Raw genomic sequence first — 22,355 nt, 5'->3', positions numbered from 1 at the left:
GACTTGGGGAAGCTGAGGTCGCCCAGACGCAGCCCAGTGGCCGCGGGGCGTGTGTCGGTTGTCCCGAGTTTTTGGTTCTGCCGTCCGGCCGCTGCTTCTACTGTAACCAACGGGGGGACACGGCCCTGCCCCCACTGAGGGGGAGGGGGAGCAAGGAAACAGTCAGCCCCCCTCTGCCCATGCAGAGCGGCTCGCTAGGGAGGGCCCCAGAGGTACAGAGTGAAAAACAGAGACTGGTGACGTGTGAGTCCCCGTTCAGGAAGGGGGAAGGTTCCTGCTGGAACTAAAGTGCCGTGGGACACTGGTTGTCATCCGATGAGCACCTCGTTGCCCACGGGTTTAGAAAACTCAGAAGTGCAACAGAAACAGTCCAAGTGCCACGAACACTGACCAATGGTGAGAGGCTATCGACGGAGAGGAAAGGACGTCCCCGCGTGCCCCCATGTGTCCCCACACCAAGCAGCCAGCAAGAGCCTCGCGCCCCTTCTCCCGGCGCGACCGCAGAGGAAGGACGTTCTGTCGTGAAATGAAGATGCTGGTGTTGTCAGCGAAGACGAATGGCTGAGTCCCAGGGAAAGGGGGGTGTCCTGTGTTCCCCGCAAAGACGGGGTGGCGTCGGTGGGTGCAGTGGGGAACACGGGGTGCCTCGGGGTGCCTGTCCCCGAGGGCTTGGGGACCCCCGTGCCGCAGTGGGGAGTGGGGGGCAGCCAGGACGGCCAGCGTGCTCAGCACAGCGCTGGGAAGGGCATAGGTTTCTGCAGGGTCACGTAGGTCACGCACTGAGCGTCCAGCTGTTTGGCCGCTTTTCACAGCACGTTTGTTCTTTGCCGCTCGGGCTCCACGGTCGGAAGCTGCTCTGTGCTAGGTGATGCGGCCACCGGGTTGCCTGACTGGCGGTCCTCGCCTGAGGGACAGCAGGCAACCCCCGGTGACCCTGTCCGATTACCACACACAGGGACCCTGTCCCATATTGCACATGGAGACCCCGTCCCATGTCACACACGGGGACCCTGTCCCATGTCACACACGGAGACCCCGTCCCATGTCACACACAGACACTCTGTCCCATGTCACACACCGGACCCTGTCGGAGAATGGAGCTGCAGCCAGCTCCCAAGGCCTGGTGTCCGTCCACGCTTCTGTGACAGCCCACACTGTCGCCACTAAGAGACCACGGAGACTATGAGCAGGCACTAATTAGAGTCAGGTGTCACTTCAGTGAGTGTTGTTGGGTCATTCAGATGGACATGAGAAGAGTGACATCATAATCGTGCATCCCTGCATCCCTGAAACGCCAGGCGCCCACACCGTGGGGGGAGGCTGGCCTCTCCAGGCTCCTTGTCACCAACACTGCCCAGTGCGGCTGCCCGCGGTGGGGACCAGATCTCGGCCCTCGGGGGAGCCTGTGGTATTTCGCCAAGGCTTTCAGATCCCACCCCAGGCAGCGGCAAGCACAGGTCACGGGGGAGTCACGCTTTCCTGGCTGACGGCACAGCGACGCGGAAGTTCAGTGACAGGTCAAGCCTGAAAACCCAAATGTCAGGGAGTCTCCAGCAGCCCTGTGCGTCCCTGCCCGAACCCTGCAGGGGGTAGACATGCCACAGTCCGCTGCAGCGCCTCCTCCTGGAGAGACTCACTGAGCCCCCAGCCCACCGCCTCTGCCGGAGAGGACCCGGGGGACCGTCCCCGTCGCAGGACTTGCTCACGTGGGGGCGCCTGCAGCTCGCCGGGAGGAGTGCGGCCCCAGGTGGCGTGTGCGCCCCTCAAGCCCTGACACCGTCATCCACAGGGTCCCTCGTTTTGGGGTCCGCGGACTCTTCTTGATTGTCTGCCCCGCGGGCTTGGCGTCAAGGGCTCCTGGGTGCAGCTCCGGGTGCTGGGTAGGCGACAGAGCACACGGGGGTGGCAGAGCGCGTCTCCCCCAAACGCGCACGGGAACGCTGGAGGAAACCGAAACCCTGCCTCTCCAGGTCCACCTCTCTCGTCCGTGGGATGTGACACTCTTCCGCCACGACCGAGGCTTTAACGAGCGCAGTAACTAGTGAAGGAACCGGCCCGCTGTTTTAAACCCGGTGTCGGAGGAGAACGCGGAAAACAGGACGCGCACACGCAGCCGGCAGCACCGAGACGCACGCGCCCGCAGACGCACGCGCCCGCAGACGCACGCGCCCGCAGACGCACGCGCCCGCAGACGCACGCGCCCGCAGACGCACGCGCCCGCAGACGCACGCTGGCGGGCCCGTCCTCGGGGCAGTGATCGCGGGCATCGCTCCAGGAGGACGCCTTGCAGGCCGGAGGTCAGGGGTCGTTTGCTCTGCGGCCCATTTCCTGGGACCCCCCAGGCCAGGCCGTGGCTCCCGGACACCGAGGGGCACTGGGCGACGCAGAGCTGCCCCACCAGGAGGGGGCACCCCAGGGGAAGGGGCCCGGGCCGCTTCCTAATTTCTCGGGACGGTGACTTCCAAATGAATCCGTTCGTTCTTTGGGGAGCCCCCACAGCCAAACCACCCAAAGAGCCGCCGTTCTCACGGCATTCCAGTGACTGGTTAGCTCCTCAGAATCTTAAAACTGTATTCACGACAAGCATCTGAAATCTTGAAAGTTTAGATAGTTAAGTGGAACATGCGTTTTGCTCTGACTGCCCACGGCACTGCTGCATGGTTTTAGATCGGAGCTTATAAACAGCATTTCTTTTTAATAACGGATGCTTCGCGTGGGTGTGCGAGTACAAACTCCCGAGTGGGGCTGAAACGCATCTTCCCGGTTCTCCCGACAAAATGACTGGCAGCCGCGGTCGTTTGGGGGACAGTGTAAACGGGCCCTGACTGCGGCGAGAATTCACGACGGCAGGACCCCCCCCCCCCACCCCAGTCTGGTGGGAGGCGGCTTCAAAGGAGCCGTGGCCGGGAGCCGTGAACCGGCTGGGGGTCAGCGAGCAGGAAGTGTCCCTGGTTTCCCAGAAGGTGTTCCAGGAAGGTGGCGGGGGCCGGGGGCGCTGAGGCCCAGGGCGCGCGCACACCCACCCACGGGGCCGGCGGGCCCAAACCTGCGCCCGGGACAGTGCGAGGTGTCTGGGAGTGGCTTGCGAAAATGCACCAATATAGGTCACTTTGGTTCACTACAGTGTTTTTCTACTTCTGCGCATGTTTTGGCAATTTCCCACAATCTATATTTAAAATACAACCAGTATCCCGAGGTTAGGGATATCTGCTCCCTAAAACAGAGTCCCGGGTGAAACCTCACTCGAGGGGCAACACGGAGGGGTGTACAGGAACAGGACCCCGGCCGCGGGCCCACCTCCTGCCCCCTGGTCACCGAGATGTCACCTCCTCCCGGTGGGTCGGAGGTGCAGTCACCTGCGGGGGGCGGACACGCCCCTCTGCAGAGCCGCTGCGCCTCGGAACCCTCGGAAGGAGCTGCTTCTCTCCCACACCAGCACTCGGCCTGCTTTGCTCCCACCCCACGCGGAGTCCCCTGCCTTCCATAAAAACCCCACGTGCCCCCCGGACGCTGTGCACACGCCCACCGCATTCACAGCGAGCCTCCCGCGGCCGCGCGCTCAGGGAAAAGCGGAGGGGCGGACGCGTCGCTGTGCGTCCCAGCGCGCAAGGTTTGGCGTGAGAAAGGCGCACACCGCGAGCTTCCCCAAAGTGAACGAGCCTCCTCCGCAGGTAACTAGGGCCGTCATTCAGGACGGCGGCCACCCGGGCCCCCGCGTTTCAGCACCGCGGACTCTCGCCGGTTATACTCGGGCCGGGCGCACGGGGGCGCTGCCCCCACGCAGACGGCGGCGCCGGCGTCCCTACCTTGGTACACGGCCTTGAACCCGGGCGAGGCGATGCTGTCGTCCGACTGCAGGTGCAGCCACATCTGGCTGCTCATGCTCACGATCAGGTCCGGCACGCTGGAGCCGGTGAGTCTGCGCGGAAAAACGGGAGGACCGCTCGTTAGGGGCCGGCCGTTGCTCCTGCCTCCTCCCTGGAGGGGTCTCGAGGCCCGGACAAAGAGGCCGCCGCTCCGCCGTGAGACCCTCCCTCGAGGAACCGGCAGCCACGGGGGACCTACGCCCCACGTCCCCCTCGGACCCACGGGCGTCGCGGTTGGTGTTCTGCTCCGCGACCGCCCACTCGGACCTTTTCTTTTAGAAGCCAGTGCGGGGCGACCACCTGTCCCGCGGGTCTGGGGCGTGGGGAGGGCTTCTCCTGTGGCAGGACTTTCAGCGCTAAAACGGGACAGCTCTGGGACACGGGGGGGGCGGGGCGTCGCTGCCCTCTGTGAGGGGCAGTGACAGCTCACGCCGTGTGGCCACTTGCCATCACTCCTCAGCCCGAAAGCACATCTCGGCCCAGAGATGCCCTGGCCCTCCCCCCCCCCCCCCCCCCCCCCCCCCCAGAGCGCGGGGTCGTCCAGTCCGGATTCTCACTGCCGTCCACACAGAGTCCCTTCTGAAACCTGTCACGGGGTGCGGGGGGAGGGGGGACCAGCGCTCAGAACCAAATGTAAATGAGCGCTCCAGCCGGGAAGAGACGTGGGGGAACCTGACACGCATGTGGCCGAGTGAAGGAGCCGGCTTCCCTGAAAAGGCCACACGCCGTGTGGGTCCAGCCCTGTGACGGTCTCAGGGAGAAGGCGAGACTGTGGGGACAGGGACAGATCGGGGTTTTCAGGGGCGGGGGGGCGGGGAGCCCAGAGGGTTTGGGGCCAGTGAAACTGCTTGAATGTAAAGCTTTGTAAGTGTTAATTTTTTTTTATTTTAGAAATTATTTTGGATTCCAAACAAGGAGTCTATGTTCCCTTGGGTTTCTCCTTCAGGTTCCCAGAACTGCTCCAGCCAGCCAGCCCTCGGAAACGACTCCTTTAAAGCAAAGGGACCAGTGCTATTGCTCCCCTACTTGAAACAGGACTTTTTCATCAACAGTTTGCAGCTAAAAAATAAAACAGGTGCTCATTCTGATACAGCACGCTAACACTCCTCATAACGCACATGCTGGATTGCTTTCTTCAAAACAGCCTTTTCCCCTCCCAAATGAACTTTATAGTACGTGATGTTTTGATTTAAACTTAAAAGTAAACTTATTCTCACGAAACCCTGGTTCACGTGGTCCCTGCGCTACCATCCCAGGGCGGGTGTGCAGCGCCCCACCACCAGGCCCCTCTGAGCCGGGGCCCCGCCTGCCGAGGCAGCTCAGGCTCCACCCAGACTGCGCTTTGTAACTCGGTTCTCCCCAGCACGGGCATCCCTCTGCCCCGGGGGTTTTTGGCAAACACGGAAACCACCGCCCTGAGGGTCCCATTGTTCTTGGAAAACGGCCAGCAGCTCTGGAGGACTCCGGGCGCTCACAGTGGGACGGTCACTTCCCCCAGCGGCTCGAAGGTGTTTCCCCGGGGGTCACTGCTGAGCCCCAAAGAAGCGTGTCTCTGTCGACCTGCGTCTCCCACCAGATGCGCAGCTCCCTGGAGCGGAAGCTATTGTCTCTCGGTCATTTTCTGCCCCGACTCTGGCACATGGCATGCAAAAGTTTTCTGAATAAATGCATACGTGATTACCTTATACTTTCATTCATGCATTTATGCAAAGACCACACATGTATAATGCATGAGAACATTCCCAAAGAATGATTTGCACCTTTGCTCCCTCTTAGCATATCAAGGCCTTGGCCTTGGGGGCTCTGTTATAATTGTGCCATTAACAAATCTCGTTGTTTCGGGGGTGGCACTCCACCTCTGTGGCAGTTTCCTCATCGCGAAGTGAGGGCATTAAATTATGTTGAAGGCATCATCCGCGTCGAGAGTTCCATTATCTTCCTGATGGGTTTCAGCGAGGGCAGCGCGGCCCCACCTCCCAGGGCTGGTGATTGCCGTCTGGTCTCTGAGTGGCTCCCCACTCTGGCCCCCTCAAGGGGTTCCACGGCTTCGCCCACCTGTACGGGGGACGGGTTTGCTAGGAGCGGACGTGCGAGCCGAACCAACCCTTCGCCCAGCCTGACGCCTGTGCGGCGCCCTGGGCCGCGTGTGTCCGAGTTTGCTCCTTGGTGCTGCCGCTCAGGATCCCCTCGCCTGAGAACACCGCGGGTGCTTCTCTGTGGATCTGCTGAAAGGCCCTTCCTCTGTGTCCGGTTTGTCTGCAGGCACGAGTACCGTTCCTGTGACCATCCACGGGGCAGGGATGCTACAGACGACACAGTAAGGGGGTGTCTGACGTCACTTGAAGCCGCCGGCCTGGTTTTCGGAATGGCCGTTCGGTTTTAAACTCCCAGGGGCGGTCTCAGTGTCTGTATAGAATATACTTCCACGTGTGTGACCTTCTCAGAACCAGGATTACGGTGATGAACCTTAGGTTGGTGGCTCGGGACCCAGGGTGGAGGAGCGTGTGTGTGCGCAGAGGCACGACAATGCTGATTGCGGGGCTGCGACAGGGAGTGAACTCTTCATGCCCCCCCCAACTTGCCGTGCAGCGGGGTTAGAACAGGACGCACTGAACGCGCTGGGGAGGGAGCTCCCGGGCTGGCAGCTTCTCTACCTGTGTAGGGCAGCACCAGCTTGCCGGCTCCGCTTGTCCAGGAAGCGGCCGGCACCAGGACTGCGGGTGTGGCCAGCACCCAGCAGGGCCAGGATGCTGACCTCAAGGGTCCAGGTAGGGACCAGCGAGGACCCTGCGTGCAGGTCCACAGCCTCTCCCCCCCAGTGGTCCCCGATCTCTTTGTTCCGCTCGCTCACCCCTCCCTGTAACCCCCCCCCCATGGCACCAAGAGGTGGGGACGGGCTCTCAGACACGAGTCCCCCATCGTCTCAGGGGGCGCCTGAGTAAAACCTCTCTCCGTTTTCAGCAGCACCTGCCTCTGGCGTCTGGCTTTCGCTGGGGCAGACAGCTGAACCTTGGTTTCGGGTACAGGGTGAGAGGATCGTTCTAGGCCCTGATCTGAGTGCAGACTGTACCAGCCTATGCGTGCATTCGTCCTTGCAAACCTGTGCACCGAGATCTTGTGTTTACTGTACACACAGCAAATGAAAACCTGAAGATTAAGAAAACAAACCTCCAACTCTGAGCATGTCACACAGCTGTCACAACCTGCAGCTGACGCCTCCCGGAGCCCCAGAATTAGTTAAACCCGCATTCTGCCCACCGGCAGCGACCTGGGCGCAGAGTCTTGCCGGCTACACTTAAAATGCGCATCTCAATGGTCCACGGTGCAGCTGGAGAGCCGGTGCTGCCCTGAGTTAACAAGGGCCTCGAGCAGACCTGCTTCAGGGCCGTGAGCAATTTTAGGCTCCCGGCTTTGACTCCTGACTGGACAGACCCCTTGCACACCACACACGGCCGATCGAGTGGATGCCAGCACACACACACACACACACACACGAGTGAAAGTGAGGAAGGGTGAGCTCAGAGGGGCAATCCGAGTCCACGTCAGCTCCCCGCTTGTGACGTGTATCACAGAGTTTCCAAACGGGGCTGTCGGGGGAGGGGGGCCCCGGGGAGAGGGGTCTCTTTGTGTGAACACCGGGGTTCGGAGCACACTGAGGCTGCATCTCCCGGTTTATGTCTAGAAGGTGAAACTAACCCCCTGGCCCACAGCGGTCCTGCAGGCAGACTCGGGGGACGGCGGCCCCGAGCCCCTTTCTCTGTCCGTCCGTCCCAGCACACCCCCGTCAGAGGCCACGTGAGCCGCGTGCTGGGCGTGTTCAGATAGCCGTGGTGCCAGAGTGAGTGCCTTCCCTTCGCCCCGAGAGTTTAACGACTGAAACGCCTTTCCCATCCCCAGTTTACTCGACTCTTCGACCGTCCTTTGAGGGCGAACGGCAGACATGAGGCAGTGATGCTCTCTGCTCAGCAAATGCCCGACTGTCATTGTTTCAGAAACACGTGTCTCCCCTCCCCCCGCCCCCCAGAAAGAACATTCGCCTCTGAGGTTACTTGAATGTCAAAAGCACCAGTGCAGTTGCACATGCCCTTGACCGACGGGTCACGGGGAAGAGGCCGTGGCCAACAGCGTGTGAAGACAGGCGCGCGCTCCTCAGCTCCTTGGAGGAAACAGCCACAGTGGTGGATGCGGGTGACGTCATCGGCAGGTCGGCTGGAAAATAACTCCTGTTGTCTGGCCCCCGGATTGGCTGGACATGGCCCCCCACCTCCGGCAGGCGCTTCCCTTGGGCCAGTGGCGTCTACAGGAGGGCTGCCCCCAGAGACAACTTCCCAGGGGCCCCAAGTGCTGGACCATGTGCTTTCCCCGGCCACCCCAGACACAGCCGGTGTCCGAGCCTCAAAATGCCAGTGGTCAGCAGTGAGCCCGTGTGCCCCTGTCAGGGCTGCTGGACCAGGGAACCTGGATGCCACGGGGTCTGGAGAAGGGCCAGCTCCGCCCCTCCCCCGCTCCCTGGGGGGGTGCACTTGGGCCAGCCCTGGCTTCTCCCTGCTCACCACCCCAGAGGCCGCCGCTGCCCCCTCCGAGTCCTGCTGCACCTTCCAGATCTCAGGGACCGTGTCTTCAGAGAAGCAAGCAGGATGTTTCGGGTGACCAGGTGCAGAGGGGAAGGCTCCCAGTGGGTGGAGTCCAGGGGGCGCGGGCCCCAGCGGAGCCGGGCCTGTGCCCCCTGCCGCGGTCCATCGGACAGCCGCCGAGGCCGCCTGCACTCGGGTGGTCCGCACCTCGCCGGCTCGGGCTCCTCTCCAGGTCCCTGCGACGGGCGGGCGGGGACAGTGCCACAGCCACACCATTGGTGTGCAAACACACTCGGTTGTCCGTGTCCGCTTTGCTGTGGCTGTTCCACCGTCTTCTACCAGAAAGAGAAGGACGCCTTCCGGCTCAGAGGAGCAGCCGGGGGCAGCGGTGAGCGTCCTCCAGGGGCTGCCGCAGCGTCCAGGGGCAGGCAGCGTCCAGGGCAGCGGATCAGCAGGCCGGAGGGAAGGGCCGGTCTCCTCGTCCGTCTGCCCCCGAGGTCGTCAGGCGGGGGCGACACTGCTCTGCTCCGACTTCCCCCAAGGCCGACCGGTGACCCGCCTCAGCGGATGAGCATCTAAAACCTGCAGCCAGCACGGGTCCCCGGCCCCCCAAGGTCAGCGCCCCCCCCACCCCGTCTCCAGCTGCTAATGACCCCGCCGGCCAGAGGGGCCGGGCAGGCGGCATTCCCAGACGCGGCTCTTTGGCAAATTGCATTTGAGAGGATCATCGATATACACTCCTAGAGCGGTCTCAGTGGAGACGTGTTGAATAACTTATTCAATTTCGTCTGAAGTCCGGCGTTCTGGAAAAGCAGCCTGAACAGATTGATCCATCTCGGGGGAAGATCAGCCAGAGATCAGTCTCTCTCTCTCTCTCTCTCTCGCCCTCGCTCTTTTACCAAGAAAGCTAAGAAAATGGAAAGCCATCCATGGATAAGGATCATAATTTTTAAAAGCACATTTAGGATAAGCCCCTTAGGCTGTCTTACACCCCCAGCGTCTCCTGTAACTGAGGCCTGGAAAGAGTTTCGCGCTCCCTGCCCCAGCAGAGGGGCCGGGGCACCCTGAGCCGCGGCAGGCGCGCCCGCCGCCCCTGGAAACGGTTCCCCACACGGACTGTTTTTCTCAGGGACCAGGGGCCACCGGCCCCACAGACTGCCCGTGCTCGGTGCCCCCGCAGCCGGTCCTTTCTCCCACGAGGTTGCATACTCTGTGCCGAGGACAGCGCCCCACGTGCCAGCACGCCCAGACCGTCGCTGACGCGCTCTCTGAAATCACCTGGTCCCCGGGAGAGCCGGCTGAGACCTCGGAGCGCGCGCTCCTTTTCCAGGGTTCTGTGCGCTCAGGGAACACCCCAGCTGCCTCCCTGTCCTCCTCGCGGCAGCCGACGAAACGCCGGCTGGTCTTTGCTGCGTCACGGTCCCCAGAGGGCGACGCCGTCCGGTTCGCTGGCCGGCCTTTCGGCTACGGGCCTGAGCGACAGAGGGGGTTCTGACCGCCCTGCGTCCGCGCAGCCCACGGCCGCCCGCCCGCCCGCCCGCCGCTCTCTTTGGAGAGCCCGCGTTGGAAAAATGGGCGCGCGGCTTCGGATCCTTAATGGTGACCTCGGGGACCGTCTCCGGCCCCGCTCCGCTGCATTTATATTTCATGGTGTTTGCCTTGATTGGAAAATCCCCTCATCTGTTCCGGCGGCATCCTTTCGTAAACCGGCGCGCTGGTCGTAACACAGCGGTTTTGCGTGCGGGTCGCATTTGTCCGTTCTCCGGCGCGTCCCCGCGCTGTTGCGTGTTGCTCCTGGCCGCGGGCGGGGAGGGTTCATTATCCTTATCCGTGTTCTACGGCCGGGCAGGCGGGGGCGCGGGGGGGTCCAGGGACTTCCTGCGGGGTCGCAGGGCGCAGCGAGCGCGGGCGGGCAGTGCGCGGTGGGCAACCAGCTGCAGACCCCGCCTCCGTCTGGGCGGTGCCCCGCGGGAGTCTGCATTTTGATGAATAAATGCGATTCGTAGCCAGTCACTTGGCAACAAAGAAACACTATTTGGCGAGGGGCTGGGGAAACCGGGGCCTCCAGACGCGCGGGCGGGACAGTAGGACGCTGCAGACTCTGGGGAGGGTCGTCGGGAAAGCAGACGAAGTGAATGAAGACCCTCCTGACCCCGGATTCCTCCCGGGGGGACAGGGCGCCCGCCCGCCCGCCTGCCGACCGACGGGGACCAGGGGCCCCACAGCTGAGACTCCGAGTGTGGACCCCGGCCCCCACCTGCCCCAGGTGAGCGGCCCGGGCAGGGGCACGTGCGTCTGTGCCTGGGTCCCACCGTCTGCGAGGGAGGTGCCGTCAGCCCCTGACTCCCGGGACTTCCGGGAGCGCGCGGGAGGACAAGAAGCGGGAGGCACCTGGCAGCGCGCCGTGTCTCAGAGACGCTCGGTATCGGCCTCGGGGTTGCTGGTGCCGTTCCTGGGACGCCTGTCCCCGGCCGCGGGCCGGTGACGCAGCTTTGATGATCGGTAGTAGCAGCAAATGAGAGAACTCGCTCACTGAGCGCAGGCCCCGTGCTGGTTTCTGTGTTTTTTTTTCTTTTTTTTGTTTTTTTGTTTTTTGTTTTTGCTTTTTTCTAGCAGAATAAGGTGTAGAAGTAGAAGGGATCAGCTTTCTCACCGCGAAGGGGAAGCCTCCCCGATGAGCATGCGGACTAAGAAGCAGCGGGTGGAACCCAGCACAACGACGTCCATGAATGGGAGACCTGCGTGGCTGCGTGGCTCTGGGTGCCGCCACCAGCTGCCACGTGAGCAGCGTGCAGAAGCCAGTCATGAAACTGCAGAGATGCCCCCTCTGTGCTGGGAATGCCACTGGCAACGACACCCCCACGTCCTATTTTTAATTTCCACAGAGCAGGTCTCACAAAGAGTGGCCACCGTCCTCACGGTCATGCGTGGGTTGGGGACTCCAGACCTGAGCTCCGTGGAGAGGAGGTGAGGTAGCCGGGGCTCCCCCCCATCCCCCCGAAGTCCCCGTCAGCTTAGAACACGGTTCTCCCCGGCGGTGCAAGGGTTTTTTGGGAGACACGAGGCATTGTTCTAGCACATACTTGTGCTTACAGAACAGGGCAGCATCGGACCCGGGAGAGCAGAAGGGAAGACAGGAGAGAAGCTCATCAGTCCTACCTCCTGCAAATTGGAATTGTGTGCCACGTTTTTTAACACTTTGGAGAAAAACCACGGATACCAATAACACACCCTCCCGAGGGGGGGTCCCCATGGAATCAGATGCAGAAACCACGATATCAGCCACCCGCGGCGCTGGTCGCCGGTTCCGGGGAGGAGGGAAGGTCTGCCCCAGAACCTTGGGCTCCGGCCCCTGTTGCCCACGCCCACCCCGCGGGGGTCAGCGAAGGGAAAGCCACACTTACACGTACAAGACGGTCCTCGTGTCGCCCACCACGCCGGCGTCACCCACCGTCAGGGTGTCGTAGCCGCGCTCCAGCTCAAACTCCTCGAAGGCGAGCTTGATGACCTGCGTGGGGGCAAAGAGAGTGACTCAGCGTCGTCAGGGCAACGGGGGTGGGGGTGGGGGGCGGGGGAGCCACCGGGGACACGGAGACTGGGTGATGCTCCGTTCCTTAACTCAGCAATCCGGCTGCCCTGTAAGGAAGGACGCAGACAGCTGGGTGCATCTGAGAGCCCTTCGCTGCAGAAGTTTCCGGGACTCAAAATCCCTACCACACCCAAGACGTTCACCATCAGCTGCAAAAATGACGTTGGCTCATGTGATGCTTTAAGTTAAATGTCTATCGGACATTTACTCTACCGGTCTCAGTATCTGGGAATGACACGGATATAACTGAGGATAAGCAGAAGCACTGTGGATGAAGCTAATGAAATATATTTTAGGGACACCCAGAATACCGTCAAACGAATGCTTTTAGAGTGGACTGTGCGTATTTCTTGGAGCTGTTTACATGAGCATGTGAAAAAGAATCTCTGAGACTAGAAAGTTGTCCCGCCCAGTTGGCCTTGCAGAGCCTTGAACATTATTCCTTTCCATACACAGCACTCCTGTGGCCGTGGTGGCTGGCGCACGGGATCCGCACACAGCTGGGTTCTCTCCGATGCACCAGTATTTCCCACTAACGTCTCCCCGCAGTGCACAGGGTCCTTTTGTCCTGACAGGGAGACGTTCCCGTCAGTGACTGATGCGCGAAGCAGGGGAAGCAGAGTTGGAGACATGGTCTGCTGTCCCGTCCCCCCCGTCTTCACTGTGGGCGCCAGGAGGGCAGCTGCAGGCCGGAGGTGGGGTGGCCCTGACCCCACCCTCCAGGGCCCCTGGGGGCCTGCCCTGCCAGGTCCCGCACTGGGGGGAGAAGGACAAAAGTCCCGGCCTGCAACACACCTCCACGTGGGCCCAGGGAGAGGTCAGTAAATGCTGTGTCATTATAGAAGGTTTCACTTTTGCAGATAAAGATTTCTTAATGACAGCAGAGAAAACAGGGAAAAAAGGACAAAGTTGTGGAACTCAAGCATGTAAACCCCAGCAGGTGTCTCGGTAGCTGCAAACGACCGACAGGATGCAACGCTGAGAGACACACGATGCTTCCTAATGACGGAGCTGTCTGCGGGCAGGCCAAAGCGCTCCGCCCACTGCTCGCCTCCTTCTTGGGTTTTCTCACGAAGGGGGTGGAGAGGGAATTAAACGGAGAAAAAGCAAAATCGGTGCATGTGTGCGGCTGTGACGGTGCGGCTGTGACCCCTGTCTGCCTCAACCTGGGTAAACAGGCCGCCCTGACCGATTTTCCCTAGAAAATCTATCAAGCAAGCGAGGCCAAATCGCTCGCGCCTCCAGAGCGCCCTCTAGCCGCCAGCGCGAGAATGCACCTCCCGGGAGCGCAAACCGGTGGGAAACGCAGGAGCGCAGGAGCGAGAACCGGGCTGAACCGTTGGTGACTGCGCGGGGGAGGGGCCGCCGCCACTCCGTTATGAACCCGGTGGGCGCCTTTCACTACGCGGGGGCGGGGCCGACAGACAGAGTGCTTGGGTGTGCAGACTGGCGGGTTCCACGGAACAGAACCCCGGGACCTGGCGGCGGGTGGGGACATTGCGCGAGGAGTGAACGCAGCCTCCCTGGGACACGCACACGCGATGCCACGGCGGCCGCACAGCCTGGGACCCTGGGACCCTGGGACCCTGGGTGTAACCATCTCTCTTCCCTCCCACACAGCAGCGCCTGGCTCCAGCGTCACGCAGAAATGACTGTTTCACCCGGCGGTCTCACCTGCGCAAGTCCCGGTCACAGAGACCGCAGGTTCTTAAGAAGGAAGAGAGCCCAGGCTGGCGAAGCTCAGAGGATTGAGCGCAGGCTGCGAACCAAAGTGCCGCAGGTTCGATTCCCAGTCAGGGCACATGCCTGGGATGCAGGCCACGGCCCCCAGCAACCGCACATTGATGTTTCTCCCTCTCTCTCTCTCTCTCCCCCCTTCCCTCTCTAAGTAAATAAATAAAATCTTTTTTTTTAAAAAAAGAAGGAAGAGAGACCCGTGACATTTTTCGCAAGAAGCAGGTCCGGGGAGTGAGGAGATGACCGGGGTTCGCGTGAGAAAGGACATCCCTCCAGCAAAACTCATCAAAATGCCACTGAAATTGTCCGGGATGTGGCACGCTCGTGGCGCTGCCCCGGAGAGCCACCTGCTCAGCAGGGAAGGGACCGACGCGGAGCAATTACGGAGAAACGCTGACTCGTTTGCCGGGTCAGAGACGGGGCCGGGCCGCAGAGAGCTCCCGGAGAACTGCATCGGTCCTGGGGGGGAGCGGCCGGAGATGGAGTCGCCGGCGTCCTCTGGAAAACTATTACAGAATACATTCTCGACGGAGGGAAGAGGCTAGCGATGTATGGAAGACGGGAGACTGGGAATTTAAGAATCAATGCCACAACCGCCGCAGAGCCGGTCAGAGCGTCGTTTCGTGGGGTAAAATGCACAACTCACATCGACGGAGCATTGAAACCTACCGGCTGCAGACATGGGGGGCGGGGGGGGGGGGGCAGCGGTCAGCTGGCCAGAAGATGGGAGAGGTGCGGGCAAAAACGGGACCTCTGCAGATAAAAGCAGAGATATTGACATTTGCAAAAAAAAAAAAAAAAAGGCCTGGAACAAAGGGTTCGGATCGGTAATTAGAGCGATAATGGGGGTGTGTTTCCGGCAGCTGATCAGTGTTGAGAACGGCGCTTAGAAATGGTTGGACCCAGCTAAACAAAACCTACCAAAACCCGAAAATAGGAATCCATCTCCTCACAGAACTGTTTAACACTAAGAAACGCCCTCCTAAAAACCCGTGCACACCCCAGAAGAGCTCGTGGATTGTATCTGCGGAAATCGAGGGTCCAAGTGTGTTCTGCCTTTTCCCGATGCCATAACACCCGGGAGATCATGGATCCACCAGACGAAGTCTGAGACGGGAAGAAAAAGGACGTTCCTTTTAGCGTGTTCGTTCACGGAGGAGGTTGTATCACGTGAGAAGGGAGGCAAATCTCGTGCAGACTTTTACGTAAATGGATCAGGTACTGCGTGAGCACGTTCCTTATCTTCACCTTGACTCAAAAACACTTCCGGCCACAGGATCAATTTGAAAGAATTATCTAAAGGGCTTTTGTTTGAATATAAAAATAGTGATCTAAAGAATTAACATAATGTAGAAGGAAAAGGGTCGAGTTGACTGAAATAAAAATGTGTGTATGTGTTTCTGCATGTTGATACGAGTTAAACCAATCAGGACTGGAGGGACCCGCTGCCCCCTGGGACAGGTCCCCTGGGGCCCCCGGCGTGGCCTCCCAAGGAGGTGGCTCCTTCTGAGCAGGTGACAGGTGGGGTGGCCGACACAGAGGCGGCTGTGGGAACCCCATGAAGATGGCGATGCCCACTCCACAGCCAGCTGCCACCTGAGCCCCAGGGGCCAAGGTCCAGACGGATGCTCGCAACAACAGCCTGGGGACACCCGCGTGTCTCCGGTCCACTGCCACCCGCCTGAAGTCTCTGCACAGTCCCAGAGGCACGGGGGGCGCAGGGGCCTGAGTGGTGCAGAGTCCAGGAGGTGCCAGGCAGGAAAACACCGACACTGTCACCGTTGGTTGTTGCTGGGGTGGGGGAGGGGCACGTGGCCTGTGTAACACCCTGCCTTGAGCAGCGGGACACAGACACTTTGTTTCACTCACTCCTCCCCTCACCCCCGATCCCGCCTCTCAACAGCCCCCCTGGCAGCAGGAAAGCCACAAACACCCCGGGTGTGAAGGCATGGAAACGCCCGCCAAGGCTGCAGGCACAGAGACACGGGCCGGAGTGCGGGGGGAGACGGTGTGAGCGAGGGTCGCAGTGGTAAGAAAGTGGACGAGGGCGCAGGCCCCACGCCGTGCCCCCGGGTTACGCGCAGAAAAGTGACTTTCTCCTGACTCCCAGGAGCACGCCACGTTTCTTAGCTCCTGGAGTCCACCCGTCTCCGAGGACCCCAGGCCTGTGTCAGGGTCTTCCCGGGACACCCTCGGGTCTGAGGGCCCGAGGCCGCCACGGCGTTCTCCGGCTCCTGTTTGCCCTGGCTGCTGTGGTAAGGGGGGGCCCCGTCCTGAAGGCCTCCCCGGCACACGGCTGCGGGCGGATACCTCTGGCTCTGGGTGAGATTTCTCTGACTCTGGGGCTCCCCCGGGGACGGGGCTCGGGCAGGTACATGGTGTGGTCTCTGAAAGGGAGTTGGGGGTCTTGCCAACATGTGGGAACACTGTCCCCATTTAGGGCAGAGGTGACTCCCAGGAAATCATCCTCCCGGGTGAACCGGCCACCACCAACACGGAGGAGGGAGGGCGGTGACAGGGATTCGGGGCTCCCTCTGACCCCTGGCATCAGCTCTGTGACGTTTAGTCAACACGTGACAGGAACATTCGAGGAAGCACGCTGTGCCAAAGGTCCTCGATTCTGTGCGGTAAAAGGAGGAATTTCAAGATTTTTTAAAAAAGTTTTAATGTATTTATTTTTAGAGACAGGGGGAGGGAGGGAGAAAGAGAGGGAGAGAAACATCAATGTGTGGTTGACTCTTGTGGGCCCCTACTGGGGACCTGGCCCGCAACTCAGGCATGTGCCCTAACTGGGAACTGAACCGGCGACCCTTTGGTTTGCAGGCTGGTGCTCAATCCACTGAGCCACACCAGCCAGGGCTGAATATGTGTGTGTGTGTGTATTTAAATTATATTTTATCGATTATGCTATTACAGTTGTCCCAATATTTTCCCTCCCCCCCTCCACCCAGCACCCCCGCCCCCTCAGGCGGCGCCCCCACCCTGGTTCATGCCCATGGGTCTTGCATGTAAGTTCTTGGGCTCCTGCATTTCCTACACTGTCCTTTACATCCCCATGGCTATTCTGGGACTACGGATTTGCACTTCTTCACGAACATATAGATTGTTAAATGAAAAATAATTTGATTCAGGCCACAGCTCACGAGAGCTGAAAATTCCTCTGTGGATTAAAATGTGGGACCACGTGTCACCGTCCCACGGGGGACGGCCACTCACGCGGAGGTGTTTTGGAGGCCGTTCGGTGGTGCGTGGGAGATGCGTTTTTACCGGTGACACGCAGAAACAGCCCTGCCTGGGCCCGAGGCCCCGGGGGAGCCCAGCGGGGACTCTGAAAGGACTCCCGGTGGGAATCGACGCTCCCCGCCACTGTGAGAAAGGCACCGCCCCAGGCAGGCACGGTGAGGCCGGGACAGCGCCTTGCGTCAGAACGATGCGGAACGCGGAGTTAATGCGGGGTACCAAAAATGAAAGGGAGAAAGAAACGAAACAAATGAGAAACAGCTAATCATGCCCCAAAGAACAATTCAGATAAGTTGTTGGTGTGATTGTCAACCCCCTCCCCCGCCCCCCGAGGGCTGTGGAACCAAACTCTTCCTTACACATTCTGGTCTTGGAATCAATTATGAGATGGAGCTGGACGCCCTGCAGACTTCAGATAAATCAACTTAGATAAATCAGCTAAGTAAGTGTCGCTCTGCAGACTTCAGATAAATCAACTTAGATAAATCAGCTAAGTAAGTGTCGCTCACGTCCCCAGTCTTCCGAGGGCTCCCAGAGCAGTTGTTACTCTAAGACCCCTCCACTCTCCTCACCAGAGTCGTTCGTTACTTTGTTTCGAACCGAGAACATGGCACACACCATTTTAAAGTGGAAGCTAAATGGCCTGTTTTTAAACAACTTGCAAGTTAATCTCTGTGTCTGTGGTTACATGTTAATATTGTTTTGTTTCAAAACCAGAGTGAAAAGCTGATTTTTGTGCTTCACGGTCCCCTGTGCAAATAGGTGGGTAGCTTTCAACTTAAAAAGAAAGGCATGTATTGAATAAGCTAAACACCCCTTGATCCTAAGCACCATGATAATTATCCCCGATGGGCAAAACTACCAACTCCTTCTTCTCCCCTGGCCCATGGACACTCTGTCTTACCGGTAACGGGGTTTCTTCCTAATGAGAGCTGCCTCATTCCTGACTTCCCCTCTGCTGGGATGGGCTCTGAAACCCTCCCCAGGCCTGGGTACTCCGGGACCCCACGGGAGAGGGAGGTTTCACCCTCTTGTTTTGTCTCGTTGGAAACAGGGCCCAGTCCCCCGAACTTTCCTCAGGCCCCGGACATGCCCAGCACCTCACCCCGAGGTCTGCCGGTGAGCGACCGTCCGGCACAAGCCGGCGTGGCCCACACCCTTCACCTCCACTCACGCGCTCCCTGCTCTACTCTCCCTCTTCACCTGCTTCTGTCTCTCACACTGGCTGCTGCTGTGCGCTCCCCCTGCAGACGCGTCTGCATCCTCCGAGGCAACGCCCTCGGACATCAGACAGTGACACCCCTCAGGCGCCGGCCTCACTGCTGTTTCCTGTGAGTCTGAGCAGAGTTGGCTCCAACGTCCAGCGACCCGTCTGTAGTGGTGCGCAGCCTTCCCGTAATCAGACAGGAACCCCCCCACCCCCGTGGTTGAGTTCCTCAGGCCGCCTCTGCCGCCTGGGGGTGTGGCCTCTGCCGCTGGGGGTGTGGCCTCTGCCGCCTGGGGGTGTGGCCTCTGCCGCTGGGGGGTGTGGCCTCTGCGGGCCGACCTCCCTTTGGTGGGGTTGTCGGCGGAAACCTCCCCGAAGGCTCACGGCCCCCCAGTGCTCACGCCTGGTGCCACCCTCCCCCCCCGAGCGCGACGGGGTGGCCTCCAGCCTGACCAGGGGGCTGCACAGGGTGCAGTGGGCAGGGGAGTCGGTCCGTCGAGGCCCTGCGCTCTGTGACCTCACTGGAGCCCTGGACAGAGACCCTCCGCTGGCCACGGCGGAGCAGGGGGCCGCGGCGAGAGAGGATCGTGTGGCCAGCCCCGGAAAGTGGTGCCCTCACGTCGCTGAGAGTGACCCTGGCCAGCAGCCAGCAAGCACAGAGGGGCCTCCCCCGTCCTGCACTCCCAAGGCCCTGGGCTTCCCCCGCACCCCGCGTGAGCTCCCAGGAGCCTGCTGAGCAAGAGAGGACGGCGCGGCTTGGCGGCACCTCCGTCTCGGGTGTGTCCATGGGCCCTCGGCAGAGAGCCCGCCTCGCCGGCTGGGACTCCAGACCCTCGGGGGCTCCGGGGTGGTGCCGGGTGGGCCGGAAGCGGCCACACTGCTGGTGGGGACATGCGCACACACACGCGAGCACACGCACACACCCCAGGGCACACACACGGCCTGGCTCCAGCGAGCCCAGGGCTGAGACCTCTGTCTGCGGGCTGGTCACCGGGGTGGGGGGAGAGCTCACCTGTCCTGCAGGTATTAGGGGCCTGTGGGGGGATACCTGCCCCCCCACTCTCCTGCTCCCCCGCTCTCCACTCCCAGCCCCCGAGACACAGCCCAGAAAATGCCCGTCACCCGGGAAGGCAGACGGCGTCTCCCTGTCTGCTGATATTTTGGAGGTGCCCTGCCCCTCCGTCCCCTGAGCCTGCCCTGGGGGCTGTGCAGACGCAGGGCTCCCACTCAGGAGACGGGTCCCTGGTGGGCTGAGGGGCTCCAGCCGGAAGCTCCCCCTTTGACGAGTGGGGGCCGCCCCATTCCCTCCACAGCACGAGCCTCCGGGGCCACCAGGAGCGGGGCGCATAGTAGAAACTCAATAAATGCTTCCTGTCTCCTTCCCTGCTGGCAGGAGCGGAACCTCTAGTGGGAAGTGTGAGCTGTCGCTGCCACCTAGTGGCGGTGCCCAGAAATGCAGCCCCTGAGTCCCAGAAGGAAGCGGCCACCCTTGCAGGGTGTCCCATCCGGGGCAGCCCCTGGGGGTCCGAAGCCCCGGGGCCCAGGGGCGCCAGCTGATCCCCACGGGCTACCTGCCCCTTCGGCATCGAGAAGGCCGGCTGGCCTGGGGAGGTGTCCGGAAGTCACGGAGCCCTGTGAGGACGGCCGGGGACGGGGAGCGGGCAGGGGAGTGGGGATTCCGCGGAGCCGCGGGGTCCGCCTTCCCCGGGGCCGGCTCACGGTCTCCCACGGTCTCCCACGGGCCTGCAAACCCTCCGCGTCGTCGGGGAGGGCCTGCCCTCCCATCGGAGAAGCTGGTCCCCGTGGGCGGGCCTCCCCCTGCGCCCTGACCTGGACCTGCGCCCTGCGCCCTGCGCCCATCCGGGGGGATGCGGAGTCTCCGGTCTTCCCGAGTCCCCTCCCCCAACTTTCCCCCCACACCGCCCATGGGCGGGCTACGGGAACGAGCCCCACCGTGCAAGGGCGCGGGCCGTCCCCGCGCTGGCTTTAGAGAAGGCCTGTTTGGGCTCCGGCACGCAGCACCCAGCGGCCCCTCTCGCGCTCTACGGTCCTCCTGCACGCCGCTGAGCCTGGGTCCTGCCCGTCTGCAGGGAGCGGCACCGAGCGGGAGGCTCTCGGGGTTTCCCAGTCTGCTCACGCGGCCGCGTGCGGCGCCCGTGGGTCGTGTGTTTCACCGTCACCCAGGTCCCGCTCACCTACCCTACCGCCCGAAGTGGCCGCTTCTGGAGACCGGGGTGAAACCCGAGAGGCCTCGGTGGGCGGGGCCTGCGCACCCGCCTGACAAGGTCAGTGATGAGGAGTCGCAGCCTTGTGTGCCGTTTCTCTGCACGAAGGGGGCCTGGGACCCCCGAGGGTGGTGTCGTTGCAATGAAAGGGGCTCATCAGGGTCTTTACGCCCGGAATCCGCATCGCCCAGTTCACTGCGCCAGTGAGGAAAGAGCGCGCATGTGCCCGGCTCGAGCTCAGCGACACGGGGCGACGCTTCCTCCCTGCAAACCACGGGCCTCCCTCGGGTGCCGGCGCCGGTGGCTTTAAAGAGCGATTGGAACCCCAAACAGAGTGAGGCTGTGTTGAGAAAACCATTAAAAAAATAAAAACAAAAACACAAAGAAAAACCGAAAACCAAAACAAAAGTCGAGTCGGTAAGAAGGCTCAGAGAGCCAGTCACTTGGCAGCAGAATGTGCGGCCCAGACCAAGGAAAGCGCAGGGTTGGCGGAACCTTCCTGATTCGCACGGGAAATGCAGCGAGTGGGGGCGGGGCGAGAATCCCAGGACGAGACGCAGTGTGAGCGGCCTCGGGGCTCTGGCACTGCCCCTCCCCCCCCCCCCCCCCCCCCCCCCGCCCCCGCCTGTCCACATAATGGTGACCAGGTGCGTGGCCCCAGGGGGGTTTCTGTGGTCAATCGAACCACGGCCTCTGCGGCAAGCTGTCTCGGTCAGCAGGTCTCAGCACCCACAAGAGGGCGGTGACACTCAACAAGCTTCTCCAGTGAACAGGTGCTTTCACCGAGCAACAGCCCAGACGCACGGTGGCTCGTGTTCACGCCCAGAAGCCAAAGGTCTGCCCGGGACAGGCCGCGCTGGCGCCCACACAGGCGGAGGGCCCGCCGCCCTGGTGACAGTGAGGGCTGAGGGCTGGCGCCGCCGCCACACACTGGCCTCTCCGAGAGGGGTGCCGTGTGACATGCTTTCGGAGGGCACTGTGGAAAGGAGTCACGTGACAAAGTGCAGACTGGGGACATCTAGACAGGGCACGTTGCGAGGGGACCAGACCTGCTGTAACGAATGGGAGCGGTCCCCCTCGGCTCGGGGCCCCACTGCACCAGGTCCCCAGAGGGAGTGGTCTGATGCCGCTGGGTTCCCCCGGAGCAGTGCCTTGCTGGGGTCCCTGGCACGGGAGCTGAGGGATGGGGGAGAAGACAAGGCCCACCTGGGCTGTGCTCGTGCAGTGGCCCCCAGCAGCCCTTGGCTCCGTCCTGCTGGACACCCCACCTGGACACCCCACCTGGACACCCCACCGGGCACGCACTGGAGGGGAGAGTCGCACACGCTTCTCTGTGGCTGAAGGTGCTGGCGACCCCCTGCCACCCCGATTCCTGCCTGCACCGCCCTGACAGAGGGGGCCCCTGAAGGCACCCCAGCTGTGGGGGCAGAGGCCAGACTGCAGAAGCAGGGGGCGGGGGGTGCCCAGTCTGTGGGGACAGGCTGGGAGGGAGGCCGGCGGGACGTGCCCCTGGCCTTCCTCGGCCCTCACACCACCTCTGCATCCACACCGCGCTTCCTCGGGGCACGCTCGTGGAATTTCCACAGACCCACGAATATAAGGGTGTCAACTCCCTTCAGTTACAGCAATGAATTCCTTCAGCAATATTTTCTCTCAAAACAAAACGAACAAAACAAACCAGCATCCAAGAGAGGAGACGCTAACACTCCTCACCCCCAGAAGAGAATTCATGACCATGTGAGAGGAAGGGCGTTAAGGGAATTCACAGCGGTGACCGCTCCACAGCACGGGCACGCGGGGACCGAATCGCAGCGCGGCACCCCTTGAATGAACGCAGTGAGACACGTGGATGATCTCGCAGCGAGGCCCCAAGGAAAGGACAGACGGGACGTGGCTCATGAGGGGGCGGCCCCACGG

General features: G+C 61.6%; 1 protein-coding gene across 1 annotated transcript in view; it reads right to left on the bottom strand.

Moving 5' to 3' along the window:
* LOC114508849 (CUB and sushi domain-containing protein 1) overlaps nucleotides 1-22,355 on the bottom strand; it is a 416,019-nt gene that overhangs the window by 181,200 nt on the left and 212,464 nt on the right. The window contains exons 12-13 of the mRNA XM_036011116.1: nucleotides 11,845-11,948; nucleotides 3,807-3,919 (exon numbers count right to left, since the gene is read on the bottom strand). Of these exons, the coding sequence (XP_035867009.1) occupies nucleotides 3,807-3,919; nucleotides 11,845-11,948 (217 nt within the window). The remainder of the gene's footprint in view (nucleotides 1-3,806; nucleotides 3,920-11,844; nucleotides 11,949-22,355) is intronic.

This window comes from Phyllostomus discolor, chromosome 11, assembly GCF_004126475.2.
Source record: "Phyllostomus discolor isolate MPI-MPIP mPhyDis1 chromosome 11, mPhyDis1.pri.v3, whole genome shotgun sequence".
Taxonomy (NCBI): Eukaryota; Metazoa; Chordata; class Mammalia; order Chiroptera; family Phyllostomidae; genus Phyllostomus; species Phyllostomus discolor.
This window is presented reverse-complemented; position numbering and strand designations above follow the sequence as displayed.